Source organism: Capra hircus, chromosome 10 (assembly GCF_001704415.2).
Source record: "Capra hircus breed San Clemente chromosome 10, ASM170441v1, whole genome shotgun sequence".
In the NCBI taxonomy this organism is placed as follows: Eukaryota; Metazoa; Chordata; class Mammalia; order Artiodactyla; family Bovidae; genus Capra; species Capra hircus.
In genome coordinates, this window is record NC_030817.1 from 66,910,490 (window position 1) to 66,921,138 (window position 10,649).

General features: G+C 43.5%; 1 protein-coding gene across 2 annotated transcripts; it reads left to right on the forward strand.

Annotated features, from left to right (window-relative positions):
* C10H15orf57 (chromosome 10 C15orf57 homolog) lies at positions 394–10,076 on the forward strand. 2 transcript variants are annotated; one of them, XM_005685487.2, is made up of 4 exons: positions 394–513; positions 1,951–2,206; positions 5,466–5,622; positions 9,115–10,076. In XM_005685487.2, the coding sequence occupies exons 2-4, from the start codon at positions 1,963–1,965 to the stop codon at positions 9,251–9,253; spliced, it is 540 nt and encodes a 179-aa protein (XP_005685544.1). In that variant the 5' UTR covers positions 394–513; positions 1,951–1,962; the 3' UTR covers positions 9,254–10,076. The 2 variants fall into 2 exon arrangements, with proteins under 2 accessions (XP_005685544.1, XP_005685545.1); XM_005685488.3 differs by having other exon boundaries at positions 428–686.

Below are 10,649 nucleotides of genomic sequence, written 5' to 3' on the forward strand. Positions count from 1 at the left end.
GGGAGTAAGGAGAGTAATCGCCTCCGTCCCCCATTCAAGGTGCATACGTTCTCTAATCTGCGTGTCGAAGGTCTGAAATTTTCGGGGACCAACACCAGTCCAGAGAACTGCTGAGGAGACTAACTTGCTCAGGGAACCAAGAAAAGTCAAGGCCTTGGAAACTGGGCTTCCTCATCCGAGCAGGAATCACGTGGAAAGCGGTGTCCGCGGGGCTGGAACCCACTGATATAGGTGGAATCAACCTGGCCCCTTGGAAAACAAGGGCGGAGGGTGTGTGCTCCACCGTATCCAGGCAACAACAGTCCCGCCCATCGTTTCCGAAGCGCTATGCGGCTCACTTCCTCACCCAGCTGAACTCCTCTCGACCAATCGACGCACAGAACATCTCCAGGTTGGGCGGTGGTTGGAGGACTCCCGGGATCCGTCACCTGGAGACTCCGCCTCCTTATTTCTTCCCTGCTGCCTGCAAAGAAACTGAGCCGAGCGATTGAGGGCTGCTGGCAGCCGGTTGTGGTAAGGGGAAGAGGCGCAGGGTTGCGCGGCGTTTCTATCCCTGGCTCCGGCCGTATTCCGAGATACCACAGGGGTGCCTTGGGGGCCTGAGTCGTCCCGCCTAGTCAGTCCTTGAGGCTGGAGTGATTGAGGCCCCGGATCTGGACACGAGGGTTGTTTCTCCGCTCTGGACGGTACTTCCTAGTGGGGACCGGGGGACCGGGGCTCTGATGCTAGCAAAGTTTTGGTGTGGGTGGGTTCAGACGACTTCGGGATGGGAGTGGAGCCTCATTGTGACCCTTGGCATCAGTTCATACTGGGCCTCCGTCACATCTGGCCTTTTACTTCCGGGCCCTGCGCTTCCTGGGCTCTCGATCCTGAAATTATTCAGATCTTTTCCTAAGCAGCCTTCATAATCTCAAAGGTCCCTCCTGAAAGGAGGTGTCAGTTCATCCTACTAGACTGGATAGTTATGAAAGCCCCCAGGGCTTTGTGGGTCGCTGTTCCCTCTCAGCTCTGCTCATGCTATTTTCAGTATAGTCACAAACAGGCTGAGTTTTATTGGGTAAAAACATGGCTTTTGGAGCGGCGGGGGTCTGGTTTCCAATCAAGGATTCACTCTATACCAGTAATGTGTCTTTGGCAAGTTACGCTTCTGATCCTAAGTTTTTTCATCTGTAAAATGATGAAAATGTCTATCTTTCTGTTTTTTTTTTTTTTTTAATAAGAACATGAAGCATGTTCAAGCTCAGCTCCTCCATGTAATGAGCCCATGAGCTAGTACTCTGACAGGTTTCACCAAGCAGCATTTTTATTATCATAGTGTACTGTATATGGAACTGTGCAGGACTTTTAGTCTGTGTCCTATTGAAAACAGAATTTAATTGGTTGAGGACAGAGTGGTCACATCTTGGAGATCTTTGGAGGAAAGTGCAGGACGGTTGTCCTCACTGGAAATGTCCTAGAAATACCTCTATGTGTGTGCTTGCACATGTATAAAACATCCATAATGTACATTTACCATTTTAACCATTTTTAGATGTAATGTTCAGTGGCATTAACATTATCACACAACCATCACCACCATCCACTTCTAGAACTTCCCAAACTAAAACTCTGTAGCCATTAAACAATAACTCCCATTACCATCCCCATCCCAACCACCATTTCATTTTCTGTCTCTGTGAGTTTGACTGCAGAGACCTCATGAAAATGGAATCATTCAATCATTCAGTCTTTTGTGTCTGGCTTATAGAAATTCTATTTTAAAAGACCAACTTCATTATGAAAACAAGTGCAAAGCCAGAAGAGAAACCCAATTACCCTTTTGTCATCTTTTTATCTATAACATAAGAATGTAATAGAATACATTTTAAATTTTGTTAGGAAAAACTAATTAAAAGGCTGTAACCTTCCTTCCCAAGTCAGTTCTTATTCACTTGAGGTTCTGTTTTTCAGGTCAGATTCCAAATGAAAATGTTTGAAAGCATTGACTCTACAACCACAAGATCTGGCCCAGATCTTTGGGCTGAAATCTGTTCCTGCCTGCCACATCCTGACCAAGAGGACAGTGCCAGCAATGCCTTCTCAGACTCCTTTATGGATTCTTACCCTGCAGGCACAGGCCAGAGGGAGGCCCCACACTTTGCTGCACAGCCAGCTGTAAAGCCTTGGGCTCCCTTGCAGGATTCAGAAGTGTATTTAGCATCTTTAGGTAAGTTAGATGGCTTTTTTGTTTGTTTGTTTAAATCTGAAGCTGGAGGTTTTAAGGAAGCATGTTGAAGTTCTGTTACATCAAATCTGGTTTTCTATTCTTAATTTTTCTTTTTGTCCTCACCACATGTATCTGTCAGGTGTAAATCTACAGGGGGTTTCAGGTTGGTTGTTGGGAAGGAGCCCTGTTTTCCCAGTATATCCCTTGAAATAGTCTTTATCATCTCTGGCCTTTGTGTCATCTAAATTTTGCTTTATTTGTTGGCATTCTACAGAACACTCTTACCTACTCTTCAGTTCAGTTCAGTTCAGTTCAATTGCTCAGTCGTGTCTGACTCTTTGCAACCCCACGAATTGCAGCACACCAGGCCTCCCTGTCCGTCACCAATTCCCAGAGTTCACTCAAACTCACGTCCATCAAGTCGGTGATGCCATCCAGCCTTCTCCTCCTGCCCCCGATCCCTCCCAGCATCAGAGTCTTTTCCAATGAGTCAACTCTTCTCATGAGGTGGCCAAAGTGGCTCAAGTATTCAGGTTACCCAAAAGTGTCAAACCTATACCTTCCTGAAAGAAAAAGGTCATGGCCCCAGAGCTCCATTTGGATTTCTGATGCTACAGTTTGAGAAACTGTTATATTTAATAGAATGATTGTTGGGATGGGAGTATATTGACATAATGGGCTTCCCTGGTGGCTCAGTGGTAAAGAATCCGCCTACCAATGCAGGAGACTCAGGTTTGATCCTTGGATCGAGAACATCCCCTGGAGAAGGAAATGACAACCCACTCTAGTATTCTGGCCTGGGAAATCCCATGGACAGAGGAGCCTGGTGGGATACAGTCCATGGGGTTGCAAGAGTTGGATACAACTTCCCGACTAAACAACAACATATTAACATAAAGTTCATTCTTCCTCTTGTTAGCCATTTCACTTTTAAAATATTTCCTGAACACATCTTCACTTATCTTTATGGCCTTAAGGATTTAGAGAGACTCCTAACTCAGGAAAGAGATTCAGATCGTCCCTTGATAGGGGAAAGACAAATATCAGTCTTGGACAGGATTGCCTAACTTCAGAATTGTGTTATCCTGTTTTATTAAACATCCATGAGACCCATCAACATGTCACAGAGCCAAACCTGGGAATAATTATTTGAAGAAGGAAAGACAATTCTGGAAGAAGCTTTTGAGGAAGGACAGAAAGAAGAGTCAGAATAGGGTTTACATATTGCTAAGAAATGTCTTGGAAAAACAAAAGGCATTCAGTTAATGATGTGCAAGAAAAAGTATGAGAAAAACACATGTGGAATGATGGCTAATGAGAAAGGTGAGGGTGTAACGTGAAATTTGTTGGGAAGCCATCAGAAATAGGATAGTCATCCATGCAGTAATGGCCAAGGAGGTTAACAGTTCTGTTGTGGCAGTCAGAATCTGTCTTCAGTGATGGTAAGGAGAAGAAACAACAGTCTGAGGAAGCTGGAGAACCAGATCCTCTGGTTTGTTGGTGCTCTGTGTCCTGGGAAAAGAAGAATCTTTCATGGAATCAGTCATGTCTTTGATGATGAAGACTGGTTCAGAAAGTTAAAATTCCACTCATCTTTTCTAAAATCAGTTAACATGATGATTAAAATGTCCTTCCCTGAAGAAAGTAAGAGGCATTTCTGTTGCTTATGGCAGAATCTGGGTGACAAGGGCAGGCAGGTTTGGAGGATGCAAGGGCGCCTGTTTCTGCCTGATCACACCTAACTAGGGACTCAGCACACAGAGAGAGGAAGACTTCTTCCAGCCCCAAAGACCTCTTCCCACCTTGACAAGGTCTAACAATATAAAGATTGTTTTTATTGCCAAATAAACTTATATCAGAGAATGTACTAAGAGCAACAATTAAAAACTTTTAACCAATTCAGGGATTTCCCTGGTGGTCCAGTGGTTAAGATTCCATGCTTCCAATGCAGGGGGCATGGGTTCCATTCCTGGTCTGGAAACAAAATCCCACATACCACAACTAGCCAAATTAAAAAAAAAAAAAAAAACTTTTAACCAATTCAACGTGATAATCTTTTTCACATCCTCCTGGAGAGAAAAAAACTCCTTAAATATTTAATGTTTATTAATTGTTGGTTTATTTTTTTTTTTTTTTCACATGGTAAGCTTTTGGTGGTAACTTGTAGCACCAAAAGGTGTTTGTTTTGATAAGTGGGTTCAAGTTGATGTGGCTTGCTTAGAAATGAAAACCAGATTGCAAATCATGAAGTTTCTATTGGTCCTGGGCTTGATATCCACCTATCCCTTCCAAAAAGCCATCATTTACCCATTTATTATAGTTGGAGGCAAGACTAAATTAAGGCAGAAGACAAATGGTGATACCCTTTCTTGGATTCTTTATTCTTAAATATTTATTTATTTGACTGCACCGGGTCTAAGTGAGGCATCCAGGATCTTTGATCTTAGTTGCACCACGTAGGATCTAGTTCTCTGACTAAAGATTCAGCCTGGGCCACCTACATTGGGAGCTTGGATCCTTAGCCACTGGAGCACCAGAGAACTCCCTCTTTCTTGTGTTCTTACTTAAACTGCAAAGTGTAACTAAACATATATTATCAGGAAACCATATGGACTGCTCTCACAGGGATTATAAGATATTTGTTTTTATTAAGCCTCCAACATTCAGGGCACAAGTAGAACAACTTTCAGAAAAAACTGTTAGGAGATTCCTTTTCTTTAATCAAGACTTTAATCACACATAGTGATCTTAAAGGTCTCTTATTATTGTGTTCTCATCAAGTTAATTTTAGTGTCTAATGAACCATTGAATCTCTCTCCATTTTCTCTGATTCTTTCTCATGAGGTTTGAAAACCACTTTATGACACCGTTACCAAAAAACAAAACCCAACCATTTACTCCTCAGAAAAACTATTTTCAGGAGTTGAAAAAAGACGACAGTATACACATCACACACCAGGGAAAACAAGCTTTCCTTAGAGAGATACCTGCTGAGATTATGTGATTTCAAAGAAAATATGCCATCAGTTTATTTATGAGAATCTATAGTTTTCCTTTTTCTGCAGTTACACATTTGTTTGATACAATGTAGAGTGAAGATGTTGTGAAGGAAAAAGAAAAATGTACATTTGTCCTTAAAAAAATGAGAGCAATGTGCTTGTACTCATCAATAAGAATTTTTCAGTTGGCATTTTGCATTTTAGATTACTTTTGTTTCATATTCAAGTTCCTTGTTAAGCTCAACTTCCTCTCTCTTTAGAAAAGAAACTGAGAAGAATCAAAGGTTTAAATCAGGAAGTGACTTCCAAGGACATGCTTCGAACCCTGGCCCAAGCAAAGAAGGAATGCTGGGACCGGTTCCTCCAGGAGAAGTTAGCATCTGAATTCTTTGTGGATGGACTTGATTCTGATGAGAGGTAATTGATTCCTAGTCCTGCTCCAGGTTTCTGTTTCACCAAAAGCATTTCTCTTCCTCTAAAGAAGTCAGGGAGAGTGACATCTGAGTCCAGATATAAGTTGATATCAACAGCAGCTTTTCTGAGATAAATATCATCCTTTTTAAGGCTGCTTTATTTGCTCTTAGTCCAGTGGCAGATTTTTGAGAAAGGATATTTTTGCCAAAAAGCAAATACCCCATCTACATCTTGATCACAGATTGAACAGAGTTGAGAATAAACCACCATCTTCATTTTTAAGTACACACTGCACTTGAGAAACTAGTCATCAGTCAACAACTGGAACTGTCTTCTTACCTATGAGTCTCCACTGCCTTACAGAGTTTCTGTCATACTGTAGACACTCAAATTTGTGTAGCACAAATGGATGAATTTCTTAAGCATCTCTCCGTGTGAAGGGACTGTGCTTGATGTCATGGGCATGAAGGGGGAGATGTAACGACGTTCTAGACCCTTCTTTTGGTTCTCAGAACTAGTTTGGGGAGAGAAGAATATATATGAAGACATACCTAATAAAACGAGGCAGCATAAGAGCCAGATGAGCAGAAGTGACAATGTGCTTTAAGAGTTGAAAGACCATTGAGCTCCCTCTGGGCTCTAGTTTTGTACCAAAGGGAAACAGTATCTTCAGGTGGGCCAGATGCAGAAAGGAGGAGAGGGCATTCTGTTACAAACAGCAGGATGATGCTTGACACTGGGCACAGGAGCTCTGCCACTTACTGGGTGAGTAACCCATGTGTGCCTCAGCTTCCTGCTCTGTGAAGCAAGAGTAGTAGCTCTTACTGCATAAGGTTGTTATGAGCCTTAAATGAGTTACTGTGTATGAAGCACTTAGAACTTGTGCCTGACACAGGGTCAGTACAAAGTGTTCAGTTCAGTTGTTCAGTCGTGTCCGGCTCTTTGCGACCCCATGAATCGCAGCACGCCAGGCCTCCCTGTCCATCACCAACTCCCAGAGTTCACTTAGATTCACGTCCATCGAGTCAGTGATGCCATCCAGCCATCTCATCCTCTGTCGTCCCCTTCTCCTCCTGCCTCCAGTCCCTCCCAGCATCAGAGTCTTTTCCAATGAGTCAACTCTTCACATGAGGTGGCCAAAGTACTGCAGTTTCAGCTTCAGCATCATTCCCTCCAAAGAAATCCCAGGGCTGATCTCCTTCAGAATGGACTGGTTGGATCTCCTTGCAATCCAAGGGACTCTCAAGACAAAGCGTTAGCTATTCCTAATATTATTCTTCCTAACAGAGTTTTAAAATTCACTAAGAAATTTTTCAAAATGAAAATCAATGAGGGAAATAAAAACCTGAATTTTAACACAAGGTTTTAGGGGACTGTGATTTAACCTAAGTTTACAACCTGTCATTAACATTGATTTCCAGAGTCCCATGGTATCAGATGAATACTGCTGCTGAAATCATGTAAATAGAACTTCATAGTTAAACATTTTATTTTTAACTTGCAAAGTATTTTCACTTACATTATCTCAAATACTCAAGGTGGCCCCAGATCCTTCAGAAATCAGGATGGCATCTAAGATCAGGCCAGCCACCTTCCAAGGGTTCAGAAAATAATATAAAATTTACTCTTTTCTTTTCCCAGTAAATTGACCCAAACACAAAAGATGAAGACACACCGATTCCTGAGCCACTAATAATTTGGTATTATATTCTCTCCCCACTAATATTAATATTTCCTTCCTCTCCAGTTCTGAGAAACAAAGACAACTGTCTTTTGCATAATTCTCAAATAGGAATTCTTTTCTCTGAAATCCGATCAGCACCAAGACTCAAGTTCATGTTTCTGTGTATTTATTAATATATGAAATAATGTGGTTTCCCTTCCTTGTAGAAATAACTGGAACCATTTTATGGAATGTGTGGTAGATGAAGATTAAATACCCACATTGCATTGCCCTGAGCCTACATCTGTGGGAGTGCTTCTTTCTGTTCAGAACAAGCACAGGAAACAGATATGCATTTGGTTTTAAACCTAAAAGTGTATGTTTTAAGCACAGGCCATTTTGTAGTGGAATTGTGTGTTTCTTCACATATGCGAAGACCAGATAGGTGACCCCTCCTCACTGAATGCTTTTGGCAAGGGAGCAATGGGCTGGGAAATCTTACTGTCCACAACATGACTCCCCCATTGTAGGTGTCTGAAGTCTGCTGGTTATGGCCTTATTTTTTGGCATGTGACTTTTTGCTGTTGAAGAGCATAGAATGAGCTTTCCACTATTTCTAGTCATTTGTATTTTATTGTGTCTGTCTAATACCTTTAGGGGAGGATCCTGGATGCTCAAGGAAGGTAGACAGGGATACCTCCCCCTCTCCACTGTGCTGTGCTTGGTCGCTCAATCATGTCTGACTCTTTGCGACCCCATAAACTATAGCCTGGCAGGCTTCTCTGTCCATGGGATTGATTTTCCTGGCAAGAATACTGGAGTGGGTTGCCATGCCCTCCTCTAGGGCATCTTCGCAATCCAGGAATCAAACCCAGGTATCCTGCATTGCAGGTGGATTTTTTACCATCTGAGCCACCAGAGAAGCCCAAAAATACTGGAGTGGATAGCCTACCCCTTCTCCAGGGGATCTTCCCAACCCAGGAGTCGAACCAGGGTCTCCCACATTGCAGGTAGATTCTTTACCAGCTGAGCTACCAGGGAAGCCCTCCTCCTTACCACAGATCCAAACGAAAAAAAGCCTCCTGGCATAGTGGCCATTCCTTTGTGGGGGACATTGCTACTCAGATGTTTCCATCTTGGCATCTTGCTATAGAATGAACTAAATAAACAAAAACACCCAAAAAACCACACTTAGCGCAACTAAGTGCTGTAAGTATAATTGAGCTTCAGACTACTTCAGGTATCAGAGATACCAAGATGCTCAGGTTTCTGCCTTACTAATACAGAAGACATAAGAGACGTGGGTTCAGTCCCTGGGTTGGGAAGATCCCCTGGAGAAGGGCATGGCAACCCACTCTAGTATTCTTGCCTGGAAAATCCCCATGGACAGAGGAGCCTGGCGGGCTACAGTCCATGGGGTCACAAAGAGTCAGATGCAACTGAAGCAACTTAACATGCAATAATTTGGTATTTATTTGAAATGTTTCCTCCCCTTGAAAATTTCTCTTCTCTCCAGTTTGGAGGAAAAAAGACCAGACAGGCATAGGCTCTTCAGCTGTTCTCATCAAGTCTTCAGAAACTGCATTTGAAGGGGGCCTCGTGCTGCTTATTGCCCAAGTGCCCACTAGGGGGTAAATTACACCATGGAGCTGCTAGGATGCACAGCTGTCGGAGGAGCTGTTGTGCCCCGCACCTCGTGTTAGCAGTGAAAAACAACTGTAGGAAGAAATTGGTGGTGGGTGGGAAGGCAGTCTTGGAGTATCTGAGATAATCATTAAGTAATTAGTCAGTGAAGTCTGATGCAGTCACACTTTCCTCCTTTTCTTTCCTAGCACCTTGGAACATTTCAAGAGGTGGCTCCAGCCAGATAAGGTAGCCATCAGTACGGAGGAAGTCCAGTATCTGATTCCTCCAGAGTCACAGGTTGAGAAGCCAGCACCCGGGGATGAGCCAACAGCAGCAGAACAATAAATTACACACATACACGCCCAGCAGCTGTCTTGGGTCCAGAGGGAACAGCGGAGCACTCATTGGCAGTGATGGCGGCAGCAAGGAGGTATCTAGGGAGGGAAAAAGCCCAGCCTTCCACTCCACGAAGCATGAAGCCACAGCCCCCTGAGGATTTGCCAGGGTCTGGCATGTGTGAATGTCTTGAGTAAAGTGACTGACTCAGTGTGCACTGGATCAAAGTACCACCTTACTCTATGTCTCACAGCTTGTCTGAGCTCTGTTGCTGCAGGTGAGAAGTCTGCTAAGAACCTAGTAAAGGACGAAGCGTGAAGGTATTTGGAAAAACTGATGCCCTGTATATAATGCATAAGTTAAATGAGCTGTACTTTTTCTTGCCTCTTCTGAACGTTCCTGCCCATGTTCCAAGTGTTCCATTGGTAAACTGTCAGGGGTGTGTAGGGTCAAAGAGAGTGAAGTCTGCCTCCTTGAATCCAAGCCCCAGCTGGGGCTTCTCTGCCAACTCCGTAATAAATATAGGGACTTTAGGAAATTTGTTTCTTGTGGGCAAAATGAACGAAAGAAGTGTGAAAATGTTGGTGTCTGTGTATACATGTATATATATTTTTAATCTCATGCATGGTTTCTCCCCTAACTTCCTCTGATGCTTAAAAAGAGCCAGGTTCCAAATTAGACATGTAAATATGGTGTTGGTATTTGAAACCGCTCCTGAATAATTCTACGCCTGCTCCTTGTGGCTGCTTTCCTGGCTGAGCCTGTGCTTCCTTCCTTGTTTATGGTGTTCTTGTTCAGTTTGTATCGCCCACATAAAACTCTTCTCATCAGACTAGCCGTGTGTGTGATGTTATTAACCCGATTCCTCCCAGAGAGGTGCTTCCAGGCAGTGAGGAGTTAAAGACAAACACATGTCAGGGCAGGAGAGCTGATAACCTCTGCCAGATTACTGTTTTTTTTAAGATTTGTTTATTTATTTATTTATGGCTGTGCTGGGTCTTCGTTGCCGTGAGCGGGCTTTCTCTGGTTGCAGAGAAGAGGTCGACTCTCTAGTTTCAGTGCGTGGGCTTCCCTTTGCAGTGGCTTCTCCTGTGGAGCCCAGGCTCTAGGTCACGTGGGCTTCAGTAGTTGTGGCACATGGGCTTAGTTGCCCCTGGGCATGTAGGATCTTCCCACAGTGGGGATCGAACTGGTGTCCCCTGTATTGGCAGGCAGATTCTCAACCACTGGACCACCAGGGAAGATTCCTTTTTTAACACGTGCCCTCTGACAAGCCAAACTTCAGTGCTATGAGGGTAGGAGCTCTGGGGTTATGGCTCCAATGGAGCTTCTTTTTGGGTAGTAGGTTCCAAATCCCTAATGATAAACAGGTAGCCATAAAAATCTCCAGCGAACATTTGCTCAT